Raw genomic sequence first — 25137 nt, forward strand, 5'->3', positions numbered from 1 at the left:
AGAGGGAACCCTAGAGATACATGAGGAATGGCTGGGGGTGCAGAGCAGGAGGGCCCCTGTGTTCTGGAAGGTATGATGAAGGACCTGAGAACTCAGGAGCCCACTCACCTCCTCTCGCCTGACCAGAGGCTGCCCTGGAGACAGGAGGGGCCAGGGACCCCTGGGATGGAGGCAAGTGAGGGGGCTGGGAGCCGGACTCCCCAGGGAGGCAGGCAGGAAGCCACGGAGGACTGCACCTCAGATGGGTGCGCTGAGCGGGAGCTGGCATCCAGCTTACTCGGGCTCCTTCAGTATGTGGTGCAGGCCCCACAGCCAGGCCTGGTCCCTGTGCCCCTCCTTGGCGCCCAGCCACCAGAGGCCCCAGTTCTCATGGGGCGCGGCGCGGGGCTGAGGGGCGGCCGGGGGGCTGTAGGCGCGGCCCTCGTGCTCCCACAGGACCCCTTCGACGTGCCGCATGAGCTCCCTCAGCTGGGCCTCCTGCTCGGCTCCGTCCCGCTTGTTGTTGGAGCCGCAGTGTCGCCTTGAGCAGACCTTGTCCAGCTTGGCCAGCGCCCTGTTGTCGGTCTTCTCCAGGTACGTCCCCAGCGAGCAGCCGTCCAGGTCTTCTTTCGCGTGAACACCAGGATGGTGCGGGCCAGGACGCCCGCCCGAACACCTCCTGGAGGCGCCTGGCCACCCACTGGTCCTCCTTGGTGAAGCGGCAGAGCTGAGTCACCAGGAGCACCGCGTGAGGCCCAGGTGGGAAGTGGGCCCCGGCCTCGCCTACGCCCTGAGTGGTCCCCCGCGGCGCCGCCCAGGGGGACAGGATTTCAGGTGTGTAGATGACCTGCAGCTCCCTCCCTGCCCACGCGTGGCGCCCCTGCTGGAAGGCCTGGGTCACCAGGCGAGCACTGAGCATGGACTCTAACATTCTCCTCCAGAGGATGGTGGCGCTTTTCCCGCTCCCGGATTTTCCCACCAGGATGAGCCTCAGCATCTGCGGGGTCCCTTCATCACCCACAGCCCTGGAAGCATCAAGAGAAGGGTGGGGACCGCGGTTAGAGCCTGTCCCCCACTTTAGCCTCCCCGGGGGCAGACGTCCTAGTGGGGGCTGGACAAAGGAAGACCAGCGTCTGCATCCGAGATGTGCCCTAGGTTCACATGCTTTCCTTCCTTTTCTCTTTTTCTGAATTTTTTTGGGGGAAAATAAGGTAGAAAATACATAATATAAAATGTACTGTTTGAACCACGTTTAGGTGTAGCCTTGGGTACATTCACATTGCTGGGCAGTCATCACTTGAGCATCTCAAGAACTTTCTGTCTTCCTGAATGACACCCTGTCCCATTAAACACTCACTCCCCATCCTTCCTCCCCACCACCTGACGTCCACTGCTCTTTCTGTCTCCATGTGTTTGACTGTTCTAAGGACCTCACATTGCTGTAATCAGGCAATTTTTGCCCTACTTTGTCTGGCTTATTCACTTTGCAGAATGTGTGCTTCATTCATGTTGGAGCAAGTGTCAGAATTGCCTTCCTTTTTAAGGCTGAATAATATTCCACTGTAGGTGTGTAGAATCAGATGCAGCGTCTGTCTACAATTTCGATCCCAGGGTGGGGAAGACAAGAAATGGCAACCCACTCCACTATTCTTGCCTGGAAAATCCCATGGATAGAGGAGCCTGATTTAGCAGGGCTACAATAATATTCTTCACTTACTTAGGTGTAGGTGTATATATGAATGTAGGTGTATATATGAATGCATATTCATATATGATATGGAGTTCAGGGTTGTTTCCACTTTTTGCTATTGTGAATAATGCTGCTATGCACCTCAGTGCACATATATTCAGTATCTGTTTCAACTCTATGGGGTATATTCCCCAGAAGTGGAATTGTGGGATCATATGGTAGAATGCCACATTTTATGCTTCTGTTTTGAAACTTCTTCTCGAGCCACCTATTCCCACCAGGTGGGATCATCCCCTCATGAACTGGGAGCCTGAGTTTCCTCAAGCACCTCTGGTTGGAGACCATTCCCAGGAAGAGGGTGAAGATGGAAGCACACACCCTCTGTGTCCATCCTCTCCCTGCCGTAATTGAACACACCACATCACCTTCACTTTTCCCATCAAGGAGTGTTGTGAGGGTGGGGTCCTTTCAGCCAGACCCCAGCTCCACAGCACAGCTCACACTGGGGTCACAGTCCTAAGCTGCACCTGTTGAAGTTTGGGCTGGACACCCTCACCCAGGAGAATATCAGAACCATCAGCTGTGAGTGTGTTTCATGCCCATCTAATACTGAGGACTCTACATCCAGATTTTAGAAATGACCGTGGCTGGAGGGCACGAAGGTAATTCCCTTCTTCTGGCCTTGCAGGTATCAGGACCCACAACACATAGAGAAGCACCCAAACCTAGCTGATTTCCAACTTGTTCCCAGGGAAAACACTGCTGTGTCTCAGTGCAGAGCCCTCAGCCTCTTGAGGCCAAGACTGGCACTGTCTTCTTCCAGCTCTCCCCAAGCAGGGGTGTGGTTTCTCCTACCTTTCTGCCTTGGTGGACTGACCCACCCACCAACTCTGACTGGAAGATCTGGGCTCCCTCCATCTTCTGCAGGTGACCTGAATGACTGGGAGTTCCACAGAAGGAAGAAAGGGCAATGTCCGTCTGTACTCTCAGATGCAAAGCTGGAGGAAGACAGTGGTCTCCTGCCTGGGCAAGTCTGGAGACATTGATGCCATACCTTTGGACTTAAAAGCCAAATACATTGAGCATGGAAGAGGAATTTTAAAGTAATACTTAACCCCGATTGCTGCAAAAAGGGTAAATCAGGTGTGAACACTGGGACTGTCACTTTCTATGCAGCTTAATATTATGGGTTTCTCCCAATGGCCCAGGCCACTGAAGTTTGTCTAATAAAAACATAGGTGCATGGAACTGCATAATAAATTGCCAATCAATTCCTTTATCCAGGAAAGTGATGGATTTCCAGCATTCCTAAATTCCTAAGTTCTGTCTCTCCAGGTTAGATGGAAAGTTGAGCCCATGAAAGTGAAGCCCCTGACCCTGATGAAACAGCTTTTGGGGGAGGGAGCCCCTTGGGAAGACAGAGCCCAGACCTGTGGGCCCTTGATTGCATCCTATGTGTTCACTAGTGCTTTGCAGCCTCTGTGGTCCTGAGAGTCTCACAGCAGAGCCAGCACGACACCCACCAGGGGCCTGGGGCGAGTCATCTGTCACACCCACGAACACATCCTTCCTGACACTCAGTGAAGGGGCAGTGGCTGTGGTCTGTGTCCCCTTTGACCCAGAGCACCATCAGGGACTCTTCCCTTCTGTCTGGCTGGGGTGAAGGGAGGCCCAACCCAAATGCCCAGTGATGGCCACCCCGGTGGGCGAATCTCTGACAGGGGAGACTCCTGCTGCCCCTCCCAGCACACCACCTGCCCCTCAGGCCCCAGCCCCGCCTCTCTCAAGTTCATGTCTGCTAGAAAGTTGTTTTACCTCCTGACCCGTCTGGAGAAGGATCCTGGGATGCGCCTTCTTCAGGTTCATCAGGAAAAGGATTTCAAATTCTTCTTCCTCAATCTAGAAAAAACCACAATGTGTCTTACTGATGTTTCCTCTGAGCTTTCAGGGGCTCCTGACTTTTGTCATTCTCTTGCCCATGGAAGCTGTTTGCATTGGTTTGTTGGCATGGGACTGCATAAGAGGGTGTCTGAGACACCTGCTACCTCCTTTAGGGACCCTGTTTCCCCCTTCCTTCCCCTGCACTTGTTCTCCACTTTGGGGGGATTCTGTGATGGGGAGAAATGACCAGAGACGTGTCCTGACAGACACTGTCCTGGGAGCAGTGGCCAGGGTGCTGGGTGGACGTGAGCAGGATGTTGCTGGAGGGGCTGGTGAGGAGCTCATGGGGCCAGAACAATCTGTGGGGGAGCCTGGCAGTGAGGGCCGCAGAGGCCAAGCTGCTGGGTGGTGAGGAGGGTGGCAGACACGCACAGGCTCCCTCTCCACGTGGGGTCCAGTCCTGCTGGGAGCCCTGGGTCCTCAGCGCTCAGCTCCAGGGCACCAACTCGGGTGGTCACACTGCTGGGGCCTCCGTGTCCCCAGAGATGTGGATGCTGAGTCCAAACTACACATTCCTAAGATCTTGTCCCCTGGAATATTCCAGGACATTTTATGATGTTTTCTAGAGCAATTCCCAGTCCTCTTTGCCAAGGAGGGCATTGTCACCCACCAGGAACTCCTGTCATCCACTCTCAAGCCCAGAGAGCTGTCTGCCCAGCCCCCGGCCCCCTCACCCCAGACCCTGCCCAATGGGGCATCACCACACATGCACCACGCGCCATTGTTTGTCTCCAACATGGAGCAGATCTGTCACCTTGTGAGGTTTCTCAGGAGAAAAGTGAGACTCACAGAGCATCCTGCCCAAGGGTAAATGGGGAGCACCAGGCAGAGCCCAAAGGCTGCAAGGTCCTCCTGATTCCCCTGGCTCCTCCCATTGCTCCTGAAACAGGCACACACACACAGACACTCTCACAAACACACACACACATACACTCACAAACATACAAACAAAATATAAATATAAACACAACACAGACACTACACACATGCACTTACAGAAGTAGAAACATAGCACGTACGACACACGTGAACACACATTTACTCACAAACATATGAACATACGTACACAGCACACAAACATAAGACACAGAGACCATTCACACACATATATTCAAACAACCAATAGATAGAAAACAACATACACCATTCATGCATACACTCACAAACATACAAACACATGTATAAACATACATGCAACACAAACATAACACACACAGAAAACACACATATATTCATCTATGTACAAATAGACACACTCAACACACACATACACACCAACACACACACTTATTTATAAACATATACACACAAAATCACTATGCACAGCATCCCCACAACACACTCTCAAGCACAATACACACACACAGACTCACACACACAGGCACAGTCACCACGGCCTTGGACTTACCGCCCTGCTGTCCGTGGGACAGGAGGAATGCCCGTGTCTTGTGTCTCCTGGGGCCGTGTGCTCTCCTGAACATTCTGTTTCTCCTTTGAGAGCTAACACGCTGCAGGCCAAATGGAGGAGATCAGTGACAGTGCCCCAGACGTACACACACACAGAGGACATGGGGATATTTTTTCAGTAATACGTGATCCAGACGCTCAGCTCAAGAACTGCGTTTGAGAGCGCAGCCATCAGCCCTGAGAAGAGGGAAGAGGAAGTGGGCGGAGCCCCCCAGCAAGGCCCCCAGACAGAAAGCTCTGCAGGCTGCACTTGTCTGAAGCCCTGGTGGCACCCCTCCAGTATTCTCACCTGGAAAACCCCATGGACAGAGGAGCATTGCAGGCTGCAGTCCATGGGGTCACAGAGAGTGGGACACGACTGAGTGACTTCACTGGTAACATCAGCAGGGGAAACAGGAACACGAGTGTTGTCATTACTTTTATCCTGAATTAGGACAAGTGGAACTCAGAGGCTTAAACCAAAGCAGCAGATCTTTCAGAAAACGTGCTGCCAGCAGAATGATTTTTTACTGATTTCCTCCCTTTTTGAGAATTCCCCTTCCTGCAGACATCCTCTGTCTTCTCCATCATGACACATACTCCCTGACTCTCTTCCATCCCCAGCTCCTCCTTCAGCTGCTCCATTGGCTCCAGGGTTGCCAGTTTGCTGACCCTAGATCTTGAGATTCATCACCTCCATCATCCCATGAGCCTCACCGGCCAATTCTTTACAATAAGTGTCTCTCTATACTTGTGTATATCCACACACATTCTGTGCCTGAACATTCCAAGATCTGTGTCACATCAGAGTCTGGGTCTAAGGTTTGCTTTCTGTGTTTTCTCCTGCCTTTAGCACATCCTGTAATGTTGCTGAAAGTCAGACATGATAATATCAGATATGAGGAATTAAGGTGAATAGGCCTGTGGTGTGAGAGTTTATGTTGACCTGGCTGGGAGCTGGGCTGTGTTTAACGTTTGCTGGAGCTTCATTCTCCTCTGGTGCCCTTGTTTGTCTCCCCAGTTGTCTGTGGGTTTCCCTAAAACCCCTTCTTAAATAGAACTTGTATCTTGCTGTTCACTCCTCTTTATTCACTGTTTTCATCCTGTGTCCTGTGATGTGGGGAGGAGTGAGGAGGGAAGCATTATTTGGGGATTGAATCTCACTCTTTCAGTGGGTCTGTGTTCCTGGGCTGTGGGCATCACAGTGTTTTTTTTTGTTTTTTTTTTCTTTTCCTCCTCTTTTCCCCCTTTAGGTGTTACTGGCCATGTATTAGTCACTTCTGACCTTTTCCACCTTATTTTATCCTAAGATTTTCTTTTATTTGATGGTTGGACCTTCAAGAACATCTTTCAGTTACTTGAATTCCACATTTCCACCTTTATTCTCTGGAACTGCTTGCAAAGAGCTGGAAACCAAAATATTTTTCAGGGAGTGTATTCTATTAATAAAAATATTTCAATAAAGATTTTGGAGGTTTAGTGATGTTTGGAAGATTCAAATGTTCACTATTAACACTATTTTAATTTTTTTTCCAAAGGAAATATATACTGTAGACAATAAAAGACAAAAAACTACATGTATAAAATGTAAAGGTGGATGTGAAATTATCATTATTTGTAGATGCTTTGTAAGTCTGGGAAAAATTAACAAAGTAAGCTGATAAACTATTATGAACAATAGGAGAATTTAGTAAACTGATGGATGCAAAAGTAAATAAAAATCATAAAAATCGTCTACCATACAAACAACTGTCAATTAGGTCTGACTTGTGATTTTTAAAACAACAACAACAATAAAAATACAGAAAATAAAAAGTCTGGGAATGAACTTTTAAATTGCATAAAAATCTAATGAAGAAAACTCTGTGAAACTTCCAAGGATGTGAAGCAAACAGAACTCTCCTATGCTTAGGGAAAATGTGTATTAGTAGAACCACTTTGGAAAATGCTCTGTAGTACCTCAGAAACCTGAATATTACACATAGTCAACCTTCCCCATTCTACCCCAAGGTGCAAAGCAACAGAAATGTGTGCTTGCCAACAAGGTAGTATACACAAAATTTATAGCAGGATATCCAGAATAGCAAACCACTGGACATAGTGTCAATCCTCTCACCACAAAAAACAGAAAGAAAGAAAAATGGTAACTATGTGAGGTGATAGATTCATTGGCTTGATTGTGGTGACTATTTCACAAACTATGTATCAGATCATCAAGTTGTATGTACCTTGCTGCTGCTAAGTCGCTTCAGTCATGTCCGACTCTGTGCGACCCCATAGATGGCAGCTCACCAGGCTCCCCTGTCCCTGGGGTTCTCCAGGCAAGAACACTGGAGCGGGCTGCCATTTCCTTCTCCATGTATGTACCTTAAATTGGAAAAGACTCTGATGCTGGGAGGGATGGGGGCAGGAGGAGAAGGGGACAACAGAGGATGAGATGGCTGGATGGCATCACTGACTCGATGGACGTGAGTCTCAGTAAACTCCAGGAGTTGGTGATGGACAGGGAGGCCTGGCGTTCTGGGATTCATGGGGTCACAAAGAATCAGACATGACTGAGCGACTGAACTGTACTGAAGGCAGCTGAATGCCATGATATTAGTTTTTTAAATTTTTTTATTTTATTTTTTAGCTTTAAGCCAGCTTTATTGGGGGTATAAATGACAAATTATAATTATATAATTATGTATGTACCTTAAACATATATAACTAAGCTGACTTAAAGCTAAAAAATAAAAAAATTTTAAAAACTAATATCATGGCATCCAGCTGCCTTCAGTTCAGTTCAGTCGCTCAGTCATGTCTGACTCTTTGTGACCCCATGAATCCCAGCACGCAAGTCCTCCCTGTCCATCACCAATTCCCGGAGTTCATCCAAACTCACGTTCATCGAGTTGGTGATGCCATCCAGCCATCTCATCCTCTGTTGTCTCCTTCTCCTCCTGTCCCCAATCCCTCCCAGCATCAGAGTCTTTTCCAATTAGTCAACTCTTCGCATGAGGTGGCCAAAGTACTGAAGTTTCAGCTTTAGCATCATTCCCTCCAAAGAAATCCCAGGGCTGATCTCCTTCGGAATGGACTGGTTGGATCTCCTTGCAGTCCAAGGAACTCTCAAGAGTCTTCTCCAACACCACAGTTCAAAAGCATCAATTCTTCGGCACTCAGCCTTCTTCACAGTCCAACTCTCACATCCATACATGACCACTGGAAAAACCATAGCCTTGACTAGACGGACCTTTGTTGGCAAAGTAATGATGTCTCTGCCTTTCAATATGCTATCTAGGTTGGTCATAACTTTTCTTCCAAGGAGTAAGTGCCTTTAATTTCATGGCTCCAGTCACCATCTGCAGTGATTTTGGAGCCCCCCAAAATAGTCTGACACTATTTCCACTGTTTCCCCATCTATTTCCCATGAAGTGATGGGACCAGATGCCATGATCTTCATTTTCTGAATGTTGAGCTTTAAGCCAACTTTTTCACTCTCCTCTTTCACTTTCAAGAGGCTGTTGAGTTCCTTTTCACTTTCTGCCATCAGGGTGGTATCATCTGCATATCTGAGGTTATTGATATTTCTCCCAGCAATCTTGATTCCACCTTGTGCTTCTTCCAGCCCAACGTTTCTCATGATGTACTCTGCATTTAAGTTAAATTAGCAGGGTGACAGTATACAGCTTTGACGTACTCCTTTTCCTATTTGGAACCATTCTGTTGTTCCATGTCCAGTTCTAACTGTTGCTTCCTGACCCGCATATAGGTTTCTCAAGAGGCAGGTCAGGTGGTCTGGTATTCCCATCTCTTTCAGAATTTTCCACAGTTGATTGTGATCCACACAGTCAAAGGCTTTGGCATGTCAATAAAGCAGAAATAGACGTTTTTCTGGAACTCTCTTGCTTTTTCGAAGATCCAGCATATGTTGGCAATTTGATCTCTGGTTCCTCTGCCTTTTCTAAAACCAGCTTGAACATCTGGAAGTTCACAGTTCACGTATTATTGAAACCTGACTTGGAGAATTTTGAGCATTACTTTACTAGCATGTGATATGAGTGCAATTGTGCGGTAGTTTGAGCATTCTTTGGCATTGCCTTTCTTTGGGATTGGAATGAAAACTGCCCTTTTCCAGTCCTGTGGCCACTGCTGAGTTTTCCAAATGTGCTGGCATATTGAGTGCAGCACTTTCACAGCATTATCTTTCAGGATTTGAAATAGCTCAACTGGAATTCCGTCACCTCCACTACCTTTGTTCATAGTGATGCTTTCTAAGGCCCACTTGACTTCACATTCCAGGATGTCTGGCTCTAGGTGAGTGATCACACCATTGTAATTATCTGGGTCATGAAGATCTTTTTTGTACAGTTCTTTTATGTATTCCTGCCACCTCTTCTTAATATCTTCTGCTTCTGTTAGGTCCATACCATTTCTGTCCTTTATCAAGCCCATCTTTGCATGAAATATTCCCTTGGTATCTCTAATGTTCTTGAAGAGATCTCTAGTCTTTCCCATTCTGTTGTTTTCCTCTATTTCCAGCTGCATTACTTCATGGCAAATAGAAGGGGAAAAGGTGGAAGTAATGACAGATTTCCTCTTCTTGGGCTCTAAAATCACTGCCGATGGTGACTGCAGCCACAAAATCAGAAGACCATTACTTCTTGGCAGGAAAGCTATGACAAACCCAGAGAGTGTGTTGAAAAGCAGAGACATTACTCTGCCAACAAAGTCCATATAGTCAGGGCTCTGCTCTTCCCAGTGGTTATGTACGGTTATGAAAGCTGGACCATAAAGAAGGCAGAGTGCCAAAGAATTGATGCCTTTAAACTGTGGTGCTGGAGAAGACTCCTGAAAGTCCCTTAGACAGCAAGATCAAACAAATCAATCAACCCTGAATACTCATTTAAACGACTGATACTGAAGCTGAAGCTCCAGTATTTTGGTCATCTGATGCAAACATCAGACTCATTGAAAAATTCCCTGATACTGGGAAAGATTGAGGGCAGGAGGAGAAGAGAGTGTCAGAGGATGAGATGGTTGGATGGTGTCACTGATGCAACGGACATGAATTTGGGCAAACTCAGGAGATGGTGAGGGATGGGGAGGCCTAGCGTGGTGCAGTCCATGGGGTTGTAAAGTGTTGTACACGACTGGGTGACTGAACAACAAAGCCAGGAGAATAAAGTAGCTGATCCAAATTAATGGGGTTATCTAAATTATATCTTTATATTATAAATTATGGGGCTTCCCCAGGGGCTCAGCAGTAAAGAATCCCCCTGCCAGGGGAAGAAACACAAGAAATGCAGGCTCAATACCTGGGTTGGGAAGATCCCCTGGAAAAGGAAATGGCAATCCACTCCAGTATTCTTGCCTGGAGAATCCCATGGACAGAGGAGCCTGGCAGGCTACAGTCCATGGGGTCACAAAGAGTCAGATATGACTGAGAACACATACATTATAAATTATATATAGTGGGTTTTATTCATACAATGGAATAGTACATAGCAATGAAACTGCATGATTTATTCCTACATATAACAAAGTGGATGCATCTCAAAACATAATGGTAAGAAAAAAGAAAAGGCAGATACAACAGAATACCTACTGCATGATTTCATTGATAAAAGGTACAAGAACAGATAAAGCTAGTCTATGCTATCACAAGTTCAGCGAGAGGTCACCCCTAGAATGTATAACTGGGGCCTTTAATTTGCCAACAACATTCCGTGTCTTGAACTGTGTGCTTGTTACTTGGGTGTGTTCCGTTTATGACAACTGAAAATTCAGTGAGCTGTAAACTTATATGAACCCTTTCCTCTTTTAACACCATACTTCTCACACACACACACACATACACACAATCAAAACTGAAAACAAACAAAAAAAAGAAAGTGACTAATGAACACACACACACACACACACACACACAAGTGCATGGACCAAAAAATGCAACATGCCTGAAAAAAAAAAAAAAATCATGAAATTCCCCATACACCTTCCTAAGTGTACTAATGCATTTAATTTAATGCTGATTTTTTTAAGGCCTCTGTAACTTTGGTTTTGTATACTAGATAGGGACATTGGTTCTGAAGTATGAAAGTACACTTGTAAGGATAGCCAGCTTCCAGAAGGAGTAAAATAATCTCAAAGGATGCAGTCACCAGAAATGCCCCAAGCCCTACGTTCCACCACAGAGTCCACAACAGGGTCCGCAGGATGCTAAGCCAGGCCCCACCTCCCCAGGTCTTCCCCGCTTCCTGCTCAACTCGGGAGGAAGATCACACCGTGTGCTTGGATGAGAATCACTGGCTGAGTTCACCAGGAGCAGATTCTGAGATTAAAATGCTGCAGGCGTGAACTTTCTTTAGGAGAGCTCTTGGGATGGAAACCTGTGCGACCCTGAAGGACGTAGCATGGAGCGGAAGGAGACGCTGGGCTGTGATGAGTCACAACGAGGCCGCAGCCACATCACCTGGCACTGGAGCTCGGAGGGCGGGGCAGACTTGTCCCAAACTGGGGTGCTTGTGCCTCTGCAGGGACCAGTCCTAAAATGTGAGTGCCCTGGGAGTAGGGGGGGACCATCTCGGAAGAGAGGAATCTCTTCAGCTGAGAATAACCCTGAGGGGATGCCATAAGGCTGTGGGAGGGCGTCACCCCGGCCCATAAGAAAAAGACCCAGATTGTCCCACAGTCAGTCTCCCCCATCAAGGAGCTTCCACAAGCCTCCTATCCTCATCCATCAGAGGACAGACAGAATGAAAAGCACAATCACAGAAAACTAACCAAACTCATCACATGAATCACAGCCTTGTCTAACTCAATGAAACTATGAGCCACACCATGCAGGGCCACCCATGAAGGACTGGTCATGGTGGAGAGTTGTAACAAAACATGGTCCACTGGAGAAGAGAATGGCAAACCACTTCAGTATTCTTGCCTTGAGAATCCCGTGAACAGTATGAAAAGGCAAAGAGCGACTGAACTGAACACTCCTGTCAGCAGGGAGACTGGGGGCTTCAGTCCTGAAACTGTGGTGGAGGTGGATCTCAGTGGCAGATCATAGCAGATACTATACTGAGCAAAATTTAGGCCATTTCACCATCTCCAAAAATGCAAATACCAGAGAGGGTGTGGAACAAAGGAACCCCTTCTACACTGTTGGTGGGAATGTAAATTGGTACAGCCACAATGGGAAACACTATGGAGGTTCTTTAAAAAACTAGAAATGGGGTTGCCATATAATCCTGTAATCCCACTCCTGGACATATAACTGGAAAAGACAAAAACCCAAATTTGAAAACATTCATGCATCCAGTGTTTGTTGCAGCACTAGCTACAGTAGCAAAGACATGTAAGCAACCTAAATGTTCATTATATACATGGACTGCTGGCCATAGAAAAGAATAACATAATGTCATTTGCAGGAACGTGGATGGAGCTAGAGGTTATCATAGTAAGTGAAGTAAGTCATAGAAAGAAAAATATTTTATAATATCACTTACATGTGGACTCTAAAATACAAATGAACTTATTTGCAAAACAGAAATAGACTCACAGACATAGAAAACAGAGTTACCAGAGGGGATGGTGGGGAGGGATAAATTAGGGGTTTGAGATTAGCAGATACAAACTACTGTAAATAAAATAGATAAACAAGGACCTACTGTATTGCACAGGGAACTGTATACAATAGCTCAACCTATAATGGTTATTATATATAATCTTAGCCTATATATAACCGTATATATATAAAGTGAAAGTGTTCGTGACTCAGTCGTGTCTGACTCTTTGCAACTCCATGGACTGTAGCCCACCAGTCTCCGCTGTTCATGGGATTTTCCAGGCAAAAATACTGGAGTGGGTTGCCATGCCTTGCTCCAGGGGATCTTCCTGATCCAGGGATCAAACCTGGGTATCCTGCATTGCAGGCAGACTCTTTACTGTCTGAGCCACCAGGGAAGCCCTATATATATCGATTTATTGTACACCTGAAACAAAACATTATAAAGCAAGTTTAGTTGTCTTTTTGAAAATCAGGCGAACTTCAATGGGTTTTCTGAAGCCAACACTATAATCCAAAGCAATGATTCAGATTTTGGAATCTTGGTAGTTCCGCAGGTACATGGACGGAAAGGTCCCTGCAAGGCAACACCGAAGCACCAATCCCATTACCAGGAAATGCTTTCTCTTTCTATTTGACTACATCTTCATCACCCCACCCAACCTCAGCTTCCTGTGGTCAGAGACTGCAGAGGGAATGAACACACTTTTCTTCAAATGAAAGCAAATACCAGTTCGGGTAGCTTTCCTGGAGAGGAGCTGAGATCTCACCAGTTCTGCAAGAGAAGGTGAGACTGGCCAAGATGAGGGCAATGGAGATTGTGAGAGGGCTATGGGAGGGGGCTACAGGAGGGGGCAGAGGGAAGAGAAATAGATGGGGGCCCACATGGGAGTGGAATAGGAGGGGAAGCTGAGGGGTTTATTCATATGATGTCCACACATCTCATATTTAACCAGACAGGTGTTTGTTTTTTTGTTTTTTTGCTTACAAAAGTTTTAGTTGTTCTCAAAAGTCTTTATGATATAATGTTAGGTATAAGTATCATGATATAAAATCATTAATATGTTAGCGTTGGAAAACAAGACATACAAAAAGAAGGAAAGATGTTTATATGAAATAGCCTCTAATTTGGGAGTAAGAACTATATATAATTTTTATTTATTCTCTTTGCAAACTGCTCTCTATTTCACTGAGTTTTCAAAAATGTGCCCATAGTTTAGTGATGAACATTTATCACAAAATGCACACAAAAGGTTAGTGTTTTTAGAACATTTAACACTTAAAACTTTTTTTTTTCCTGCATGATGTACACAAATTTCTGACTCTGGAGCAAGAGTACACAAACTACCCTCCATAGGCCATATACGGCCTGCCACCTCTTTGTAAATAAAGTTACAGTGTAACAGAGCTACCTAATCCATTTACTAGTTTACTGTGATCTGGGGCCACTTTTGTGTTCCAACTAGAGTTGACTGGCTGTAACTACAAAGTCTAAAATATTGTATTTACTGCTGGTCCTCTTCAAATTTGCCAACCCCTGTAGAAGAGTAATAAATGCAATCCTAATAAATGAATTTATACCGTGATGTCATTTTCTTTCTCTTGAAAATATGTCCAATTTCACATGTGTATTCCGGGAGCAAATGCAACTCAAAGGCAACAGGACAAGATAGAGGTCATCCTTAGTTTGTAACATGCATGCCTTCATATTCAGACCCTGACCTTGGTCCTTGATAAACTGATGATTTATTTATTCCAGAAAGATCTTTCAAGACTAAAAACTTATGCAAAATACCTAGTAGTTTCCTTTTAGACATTAGACAGTTAAAAAACTGCAAACATTTTTAAATCTCCTTTCTCCAACCTCCTGCTATTTGTTAATTATTATGTATTATGTATTATTTTTACATTTTCCAGGAATCTTAACATTCTGTTATGAAACCACTGTTTCTACTGTTTCTGTGTTGCTTGTAAAAAATTGTGACGCCAACTCAACCCCCTATTATTTACTTTTTTCCTTGAATAACTTAAGAATTCCTTCTTTGTGCTTGGAATGTGGTATGTCACATCAAATGAGAATTCAGTGTTAAATATCCTACATCAAGTTTCCAGGGAATGAAATGTAGTCTTCTTTTTCCTAAAGAGTTAGATTTTTGAGGGGGTTATTTCTCCCATTTCAAGGAAACTACTGGATTATGCTTCCTGGGTTTTATTTATTGATTTTTAACTTCAGCAACATCAATCCTTTTAAAGTAGGATTTGTTGTTGCTCCTACTCACATTTTAGTTGTTCTCTAACTGTTGAACCTTCTGGTATTTCAGATTTTCATTTGCTGTGTTTCTTACTAAGGCTTTCCTATTAATAAGACATTTACTTTTGAGTTATATCTTTTCTGATCTCTTTGCTTCTAAGTCATTTATGGGTCCTAAAATGATTACACTTTTGATCTTCACTTTGTTTCTTTGAGTCTGCATTTTCTTCTCATTCTTCATTCTAACATCTCCTCATAGGAACTTTGTTTTTGAGTTTGTATTCTAATTATAGTGTTTCATAGTTTAAAGCACATAAGGGAATATTCTTTACATTGGGTTATGTTCTCCTGTGATTTGATTCCATTTTTATGTATCATATTCATTTATGTGTAGAGAAATAGTGTGCAAACATTTTTGTTTAACTTCTTCCTTTCTCATTTTTTGATGTTTGCCCAGCTGATGCATTGGGGTTTTTTTTATTTATTTTGATAACTTTCTGTTTTCTAATTATATAGTGTTGTGATCTGTTCCCCCTCTCAGTCCTGTGGTCCTATAGTCATTGCTATAACTACCACATTATTCATAGTTTTAATTTTTTAACTTTATTTTATTATGGTAAGAACACTTAAGATGAGCTCTAACCATAAAACAGTCTGGAGGAGTCTCAAAAAATTAAAAATAGAGTTATTAAATGATCCTGCAATTTCACTTCTGGGCATTTATTCAAAGAATTGAAATCAGAATCTTGAAGAAACACTAGCATTTCCACATTTATTAGAGCACTATTCCCAACATTCAAGAAGTGGAAACAGCCTGAATATCCATCAACAGATGAGTGGATTAAAAAATGCATACAGTGGAATATTATTCAACCTTAAAAAAGGAAAATCATGCCATATGAGACAATACAAATGAAATGTGAGAACAGTATGCTAACTGAAATGAGCCAGTCACAGAAAGACAGATACTGTGTGATTCCATTTATGTACAAAATAGTCAAAGTCATAGAATCGGTGAGTGGAAAGTGGCTGCCAGAGGCTGGAACATAGGTAATGTATTGTGCACGTGCTCTTTCGTCAGGTGGGGCTGAGCTTGTCTTCATAGTGTACTTTTTAGCCAGTGTATGTTGCAATAATGTTACCTGGAAACCTGTTGTTTTCCTTCAATACAGGTTAGTGACCCCAAGGCAGACTTTCAGAACTGGAAAGCCATTTGGACAGCATTCCATTAAACCTACTCTAATTCTCTTTATTCACTGAAAAAAGAACCAAATACCAGAGAACTGGTGACTCTGCAAGGCTCAAAGAGGTTGACAAGAGAAGATGAGAACCTTGCCCACTGACTTATCATCTAGATTCCCACAACACTTCACTAGAAGGTGGCTGCAAATATTTTAGGATGCATAGAAATAGAAAGATTATTTTCTAAAAAATATAACCACAATATCAAAGGTAGTATACATTTTTAATTTTATCAAATATCCTTTCATTAGATTTCATGGATTATCTCATAATTTATTTATAGTTTACTTTGTTTGCAGCAGGATGCAAAAAAAAAAAAAAAGTCCAATAAAATGGTCCAAGGTCATTTTATGCATTTCCTGCCTCAGATTTTAAATCAGTCATTTCTCCAAGAGATCCTGGTTTATTTGAGCAGAAATTGATCCTGAAGACTATAATCTGGGCTGGTCTAATTAGCTCATCCAAGGCATTCTTCTTTTCTGTTACACTATTTTTGATTGCAAACATTTATTTTTGGTTCTTAAGGTTTCATGTCTGTGCTTATATGGCCCATCTGTTCTTACATTAGAGCCCTAGAATATTCATCTTAGTTGTTTTGAATTCCTGGTCTAATCATTCCAAGATCCCTGGGTGGACAAATAAATCTTGCCTGCCCTTTCAATAAGTAATGAATATTGCCCACTATCAAGTCATCAGCGTTGCAGCCCCAGACAGTGTGCCCTGAGGGGAATTCAGATTGGAAAAAAACAAGATACTGGCCCTAAACAGCTAAGATGCATATCCAAGGAATGGTTTCAATGAGCCCAGATTCTTGCATCTTCCCATATGTAGAAAAGCACTATAATCATTCATTTGAGTGTCTGGCTTTTTGTGATTAGAAGTAATCTTTTGATGCTTGACCTTACATTTTGTTTTCTTTGTTTTGTTTTCAATGAAGGTTCCTATATATCCTGTCTCCTCCACTACCTCTTTGGAACAGTTCCTCAGAGCCATCTGAGAGAGTGTCTCCCAAGCTATAGTCTTCAGTACTTCCTCAAATACAACATCATTCTCAACCTTTAGGTTGTGCATTTTAGTTCGGTCGACACCTGCCATGTCTAGTACTGGTGCTTGCTCTGTCTTTTCAAATTATGTTTTTTTCTCTTTAGTATGTCTGGTAATCTTTCTCATCAGCTGGACACATCCTGGGTAAACAGAACTGCTGCTGTAAAGAAGCCTTTAGTACTGCAGTGCTGGGGTAGGGGAGGGAACATAGTCTATTGTCTATGAGCACATCTCAGTTCTAATGAGCCTTTGCCTCTGGACTGTGAGCCTCACAAGTGTTTTTCTTCCCCACCACGGGTTGAGCGTTCGAGTGGACTGGAGGTGGGTATTTCCCTTTTCCTATGTGAACGGCTTAGAACTGACTGTACTAGTATATTTTTCTTTCTCTAAGTGAGTTAGGCTCTGATAAAACCCAAGCAGGTCAGGCTCTGGTTAACTGCTTTCCTCTGAGGGCAGGCCTTGTTGAAAAGAACAAGATGCTTTGCCCTATTTCAAAATGATTTCTTTTCCCCTCCCCTGCAGGAAGCACTAGGGGATTTTTTTGGATATTTACTATCAGAACCTAGTGGGGCTCCCAGAAGTAAAACTCACAAAAGTGTGGGGTCGCTCTATGACAGGACCCTCTTGGAACTTTAACTCCATGCTGACCATCGAGCAACTGGTCAATCCCAGTTTTGCTGCCCCAGCACTGGTGCCCACGGTGAGTCTCTGCTCTCCTGAGCCATGGCTCCCTGTATTTCCCTGTCTGTTCTCCAGTCTTGGGGGCAGCACCTTGCCCAGTCTCCTCAAAGCAACCTCTGAAGTATTCGAGAAAAGTTGATTTTTCAGTTCATTCAACTTTCACTTATTCTTAGGATGGAGTAGTGACTTCCAAGCTTCTGACATGTAACCAGAAACTGAAAGTCCAATTTATCAATTGGATTCCATATTGTATCTGTATTTTGGGCTCAGTTTAGAAATGTTTTCCTCACTCTCATGTTTTGAAAAAATGTGTTTGCTTTCTTCCAATAGAATATAGTTTTTAACAAATACTTGATGAATTTGGGATACTTCTTGCATTGGTATGAGGAATGAATCCAATTTTATGCTTTTTCAAATGGTTAATCAGTTATTTCAGTACTTCTTATTACAATGTCCATCTTCTCTCCACTGATATGAAATGTTGCCTTTATTATATACTGAATTTCCCTATGCAAATGAACATTTGTAGAGATTTTCTGTTGTTCTGCACTACCCCCCTACACTGGCCTATTTGTGCACCAATACCCTAAGAGGCTCAATGATGTTATTTACTATCTGGCCTCTCCTTTTTTCTTTTTCTAATTCTCATTCCTATAGTCACTTTCTCTTCTATTTGCATTGATGGATATCACAGAAACCATTGAAAAGTGAGGTGGGATGATTATAGTTTTAGTGAGAAAGTATTTCTTCATTAAGTAAGTTGCTGGCTTTCAGGATGAGTAGAGAAACAGATAAGAAAGTATGTGTCAATTCATATTTTATGAAATGTTTTTACTATGAAAGGCTATACTAATATAGTAATTTTCCTCTTATCAAACCTCCCCCCTCATGCTAGTGTCCCAGAGTAAATCCCACATAGTTATGATATAACATTTTTAAAATGTAGTCAGATTCTGAGGATGTCCCTGGTGGTTCACCCTCCCAATGTACGGACCCCAGATTCATTTTGGTGAGGGAAATACATCTCACATATCACAATTAAGAGTTCAACTGCAATAACTAAAGATCCTACATGCTACATTAAAAAATATGTCACAATGAAGATTGAAGATCCATGTGCTGGTGTGGCCAAATAGGTAAATAAATATTTAAAATAATTTTTTAAAATGTCAGATGCTGTTTTCATTAATACTTGATTAGGATTTTGTATTGATATTCATACATGAGATTCACCTGTAGCTTTCTGTTTGATAAAATCTTTGTCAACTTTGTGGCTCAAAGTTACATTTACTTCTTAGAATTTTAAGGTTTACCTTATTTTCCTATATTCTGGAGTAATGTAAGTAAAATTGGGATTCTCAGGAATAAAGTCCCCATGATTCTTGAGGGTTTCATGGAATTCTCCTGTGAAACCATGTGAGAGCTGATGCTATCTTCCGAGGAGCTTTTCCACTACTTTCTCTATTCTTCCTTCCATGAATCCCGTTCTACTTCAGTGTTATATCTCTGTTGCATTTTTCAGTTGCTAAGTTGTGTCCAACTGCAGCCTTCCAGTCTTCCTTGTCCTTCACTATCTCCCAGAGTTTGTTCAAACTCATGTCCACTGAGCTGGTGATGCCTCCAACCATCTCATCCTCTGTCACCACCTTCTTGCCCTCAATCTTTCCCAGCATCATGGTCTTTTCCAATGAGTTGGCACTTCACATCAGGATGTCCAAAGTACTAGAGCTTCAGCTTCAGCATCAGTGGTCAAAGTATTGGAGCTTCAGCTTCAGTATTAGTCCTTCCAGTGAATATTCAGAGTTGATTTCTTTTAGGATTGACTGGTTAGATATCCGTGCTGGCCAAGGGACTCTCAAGAGTCTTCTCCATCACCACAGTTCGAAAGTGTCAATTCTTCAGTGCTCAGCCTTATTTATGGTCCAACTCTCACATCCATACATGACTACTGAAAAAACCATAGCTTTGACTATATAGACTTTTGTCGGCAAGGTGATGTCTCTGCTTTTTAATATGCTGTCTAGGTGTGTCATAGCTTTTCTTTCAAGGAGCAAGTGTCTTTTAATTTTGTGGCTTCAGTCAATATCCACAGTGATTTTGGAGCCCACCAAAATAAAATCTGGCACTGTTTCCACTTTTTCCCCATCTATTTGCCATGAAGTGGTGGGACTTCGATGCCATGATCTTTGTTTTTAGAATACTGAGTTTTAAACCAGTTTTTCCACTCTCCTCTTTCACCCTCATCAAGAGGCTCTTTAGTTTATCTTTACTTTCTGCCACTAAAGTGGCATCATCTGCATATCTGAGATTGTTGATGTTTCTCTCAGCAATCTTGATTCCAGCTTGTGATTCATTCACCCCAGCATTTCACATAATGTACTCTACACAGAAGTCAAATAAATAGAGTGGCAATATACAGCCTTGAGATACTCATTTCCCAGTTTTGAACCAGTCCATTTTTCCATGTCTGATCCTAATTGTTGCCTCTTGACCAGTTAAAACCAGAGACATGTAAAGTGGCCTTGTATTCCTATCTCTTTAAGAGTTTTCCAGTTTGTTGTGATCCACATTCAAAGGCTTTACTCTAGTCAATGGAGCAGCAGTAGATGTTTTTCTGGAATTCTCTTGCTTTTTCTATGATCCAGCATTGTTGGCAATTTGATCCCTGGTTTCTCTGCCTTTTCTAAATCCAGCTTGTATATCTGGAAGTTCTTGTTTCATGTACTGTTGAAGCCTAGCTTGAAGGATTTTGAGCATTATCTTGCTAACATGTGAAATGAGCACAATCGTACAGTAGTTTGAACATTCTTTGGTGTTGCCTTTCTTTGGGACTGGGATGAAAACTTTTTCCACTCCTGTGGCTACTGCTGAGTTTCCAAAATTTGCTGGCATATTGAGAGCAGGACTTTAACAGCATCATCTTTTAGAATTTTAAATAGCTCAGCTGAAATCCCATCACCTCCACTAGTTTTGTTCACAGTAATTCTTCCTAAGGCCCACTTGAGTTCACACTCCAGGATGTCTGGCTCTAGGTGACTGACCCCATGTGATTATCTGGGTCATTAAGACCTTTTTTGTATAGTTCTTTTGTGTATTCTTGTCACCTTTTCTTAATCTCTTCTGTTCTGTTAGATCCTTGCCATTTCTTCCCTTTATTTTTCCCTTCTTTGCATGAAAAATTCCCTTGTGAGTCATTCAGTCATGTCCAACTCTTTGCAACCCCAGGACTGTAGTCCACTGTAGCCCACCAGGCTCCTCTGCTTATAGAATTCTCCAGGCAAGAATACTGGAGTGGGTAGCCATTTCCTTTTCCAGAGAATCTTCCTGACTCAGGGATCAAATCCTGGTCTCCTGAATTGCAGGCAGGTTCTTTACTGTTTGAGCCACCAGGATAGCCCAGTTATCTTGAAGATACCTCTAGTCTTTCCCATTCTATTGTTTTCCTCTATTTCTTTGCATTGTTCACTTAAGAAGGCTTTCTTCTTGCTCCTTGTTATTCTCTGGAACTCTGCATTCAGTTGGGTATATATTTCCCTTTCTCCTTTGCCTTTTGGCTCTCTACTTTTCTTATCTATTTGTAAGGCCTCCTCAGACAACCACTTTGCCTTCTTACATTTCTTTTTCCTGGGGATGGTTTTGGTTACACCTCATGTACAGTGTTACAAATGTCTGTCATAGTTCTTCAGGCACTCTGTGTAAGAAATCTAATCCCTTTAATCTATTCATCACCTCCACTGTATACTCATAAGGGATTTAATTTATGTCAAACCTGAATGGTCTAGTGGTTTTCCCTACTTTTTTCAATTTAAGCCTGAATTTTGCAATAAGGAGCTCATGATCTGAGCCACAGAGAGCTTCAGGTCTTATTTTTCCTGACTGTATAGAGCTTCTCCATCTTCAGCTGTAAAGAATATAATCAATCTGATTTCAGTATTGACCATCTGGTTGGGGTCAATATTGATAAGCTCTATTTGCCCACAATAGATGTATGTAATTTAAAATTTCAACATTAGCAGATCTGTTTTCTCAGTCACTGCAGGATTATTGTCTCAACTATGTAGCCCAATGACCATCAAACCCACTTCAAACATTTTATGTTATGATAAATCATACGGCACCCATTATTGCTTCTAAATATTAGAGTACTTTTACAATAAGAACATCAAATTTATCTTCCTTCGTGCAACTTGAAAAATAAGACTAGGTTAGTTCTATGTGGCACGTGCAAATTTCAGGACAGGTTTCACACGTCTCACCATGTGGTTGTTTTCCTTCCATATTGAGAGTCTCCATGTGGGACTATTGTGCTGTCTCCTCCATCCATGTTTTCTTTCTGTTTGAGTCTAGATTGTTAGTGCTTTTCAATGGGCACTCTTTCATAGGATAGGATGCTAACTACTGCCCCCAGGATTCCTCAAATTCAATTTTTAAATCTGGAATTTTTCGAAAACAAAATGTATATATTATTTTGTTAAATGGAAAAAAAATTACAGTTAAAAAAATTTTTTAACATGCAAATGCTACTTTCATTACAGCAACACAAGAGAGGCATTTAGTGGGAATTCAAATAATAAATAGAAGATATCAAAGAATGAATCCTCCGTGAAAATACTTCACCTGGCTTAGGAGACTTGGAATGATTTATATATTCAGTAGAGTAAGAAATCAGGGTTGAGAATGGTTTCAAATTAATCTAAACACTTTTTTTCTTTTCTTTGTGAACTATAACTGACTTGCCTACACTCCACAGCCTCTGATGTGGACATGGCTGCCACTCAGGACATTAGTCTGAGGATCGTGCTGGTCGGGAAGATCGGAAATGGGAAAAGTGCGACTGCAAACACCATCCTCGGGGGAAAAGTATTCGAGTCTAAGATTGCTGTCCAAGCTGTTACCAAAACTTGTCAGAAAGCATCCCGGAAATGGAAGGGGAGAGAGCTTCTTGTTGTTGACACCCCAGGGCTCTTTGACACCAAGGAGAGCCTGAACACCACCTGCAGGGAAATCAGCCGATGTGTCCTCGCCTCCTGTCCCGGGCCTCACGCCATCATCTTGGTCCTGAGGTTGCACCGTTACACACAGGAAGAGCAGCAAACCGTGGCGTTGGTCAAGAATCTGTTTGGGGAAGCAGCCATGAAGTATATGATCATCTTATTCACTCACAAGGACGAGCTGGAGGACCAGAGCCTGAGCGACTTTTTTGAAGAATCAAGATGTAAACCTACAAAGCCTCCTCCAGGAGTGTGGGGAGCGCTGTTGTGCCATCAGTAACAGCGGAAACACAAAGCAGGCTGAGAAGGAAGCTCAGGTGCAGGAGCTGGTGGAGCTGATAGACAAGATGGTGCAGAACAACCAAGGGACTTACTTTTTGACACCATTTACAAAGACACATTGGAAAGGCTGAGAAAGCTGGAAGAAGTCTTGAAGAAAAGATATATTGATCAATTAGAAATAGAAATCCAAAAAGTGGAAAAGGAGTGTGCTCAAGCGTACAAGAAGATTATACAGGAAAAAGAGGGAAAAATTGAATTACTAAAGATGGAATATGAAAAAAAACTAAGAAACATTAGGAAGGAGGCTCAAGACAATGTATTTAGCCATGTATTTGATGACATTATGAAGGTGCTCTCAAGAATATTTCCTTTTTTTAAGAAGTAACTATTTTTTCTCAGTTTACTATGGTTAGCAAAGCATCTCTCCAGCTCACTCCCTATTGCTGTCCATGTTTGCCTCCCCTCCAACAAATCACCAATTTAAGAAATTACAAAATTGATTAGTTTGAGCTCTGGTTCATTGGACATGGTTAAAGACTCAAATGAAAGGAATTTCAAGGCTGAAATGCATCTTGCATTGAGCATTAGCACTACCTGTGAAACACATTACACAGGCCCCTTGTGAATATTGAGTAAATATCAGCAAAGCTTCCAGTCCCCCCAGCAGCATTTTCTCTGGTTTGTGAGAGATGAGATAATAAATTTTTGTTGTTTTTAGCCACTAAACTTTGGGGTAATTTGTTACACAGCAGTAGATAACTAGTACAAGGTGTAATGTATGTTTATGCATATATACAAAATATTTCTTTAAATATTGGCCACTCTGCTTGCCACTGGGGAAAGGAATTTCAGATTCTGGGAATCAGGGGTGGGAGGAAACCTATTTTGTACTGTAGACCCTTTAATCTATTTCAGTATAGTTTTTATCCAACAAATGAACAAAGAGACAATAACATTTGTAATATTCTCAAATAAACAATAATTCCAAAGGCCCATTTCAAAAACAGTTGTCTTATTTGTCTCTGCTTTCCTTTTCTAGGTGTTGGCTTAAAGTTCTTCTGCCTATAAATTTAGATAGCTCTGTGCCAGAATGTTCCATTTCCCCCTGCAGATCCACTCTCTTCCCTTTTATGTCCTTTGGCCCTGCCAGGGACCACATCCTGGGGTGCAATGTTCTCTGACTGTCTCTCAGACACCACCAGTGAGGAGGCCAACAGAGGATCCATGGGAGCCAGAGAATTAGATGAGGATGTTTGTCTCCTGGATCCCTCTCTGCCCAGTCCTATCTGACCAGCTGTCACCTCCAACCAAAGGTCCAGCCACAGGCATTGGGGACTCTCAGATCTGACCAGTAAAATACACCTGTGTAGGAGTCCTGTCCTGCCACACCTGTGGTGTGTCTAAAGCAAAACTCCTGTTTCCAGGGATCACAGCTTGACCTGAGAATGAATTTTAATTTTCAAAAATGCCCAATCTGGTGATTAGGTAAATGGAAAAGCTGTAAGTGGTAGTCATAAAATAAAAAGACTAATCCTCTTTTAATATCCCTAACTCTAAAGTCAATGTTTCTGGAACAGTTTCAAATGTGTTGTGGGATGTGGAAAGAGGATTAGAACACAGGCTATAGCTCAAAGGGGACAAGTTTGAAGGATGGTAATAATTTGACAAAAACAAAAGAAAGCTTTGTTAAAAAAAAGTAATTCTTGCAAATGCATGCATAATCTCTAGTATGTTTCTTAACACATTGGTCTTGTTTACCACTAGTTTGTCTAGATTTCTAGAAAAATTTAAAAGAATCAGATATTTAAAGGATACAATTTGGCAAATATCAAGAAAGTATTTCTTCCCATGCAATTAATAATGCCATTGCTTTCTTTGCTACCTGAAATTCTATAGCTTGTTTATTTATCTTTTTGATTTATCATCTATTCATTTATATTTGCAAATTTATTGCCATAAAAATTTATGGCAGAGAATTCTCTAAAAAAATGTTTTAATCTCCTTGAATATATAGTTGCAATCCTTTTTATAATGCTTAGTATTT

General features: G+C 42.6%; 3 protein-coding genes across 3 annotated transcripts in view; 2 read left to right on the forward strand and 1 right to left on the reverse strand.

Annotated features, from left to right (window-relative positions):
- Window positions 1–237: 237 nt before the first annotated feature.
- Window positions 238–5180, reverse strand: GIMAP6 (GTPase, IMAP family member 6). Its single transcript, XM_070368749.1, is given in 6 exon segments — window positions 238–611; window positions 614–646; window positions 649–1005; window positions 3485–3541; window positions 3544–3568; window positions 5019–5180. Coding segments are annotated over 6 exon segments (1008 nt in total).
- An 8103-nt stretch (window positions 5181–13283) lies between these two features.
- LOC102285973 (GTPase IMAP family member 7) lies at window positions 13284–23560 on the forward strand. Its single transcript, XM_014482621.2, is given in 4 exon segments — window positions 13284–13389; window positions 22571–23031; window positions 23033–23186; window positions 23189–23560. Coding segments are annotated over 3 exon segments (891 nt in total). The 5' UTR covers window positions 13284–13389; window positions 22571–22584; the 3' UTR covers window positions 23479–23560.
- The window catches only part of LOC102285687 (GTPase IMAP family member 8), a 61872-nt gene continuing 50060 nt past the window's right edge, over window positions 13326–25137 (forward strand). The window contains exon 1 of the mRNA XM_070369924.1: window positions 13326–13389. The gene's annotated coding sequence lies outside the window, so the exon portion shown is untranslated. The remainder of the gene's footprint in view (window positions 13390–25137) is intronic.

The sequence above is a fragment of the Bos mutus genome, chromosome 4 (assembly GCF_027580195.1).
Source record: "Bos mutus isolate GX-2022 chromosome 4, NWIPB_WYAK_1.1, whole genome shotgun sequence".
NCBI lineage: Eukaryota > Metazoa > Chordata > Mammalia > Artiodactyla > Bovidae > Bos > Bos mutus.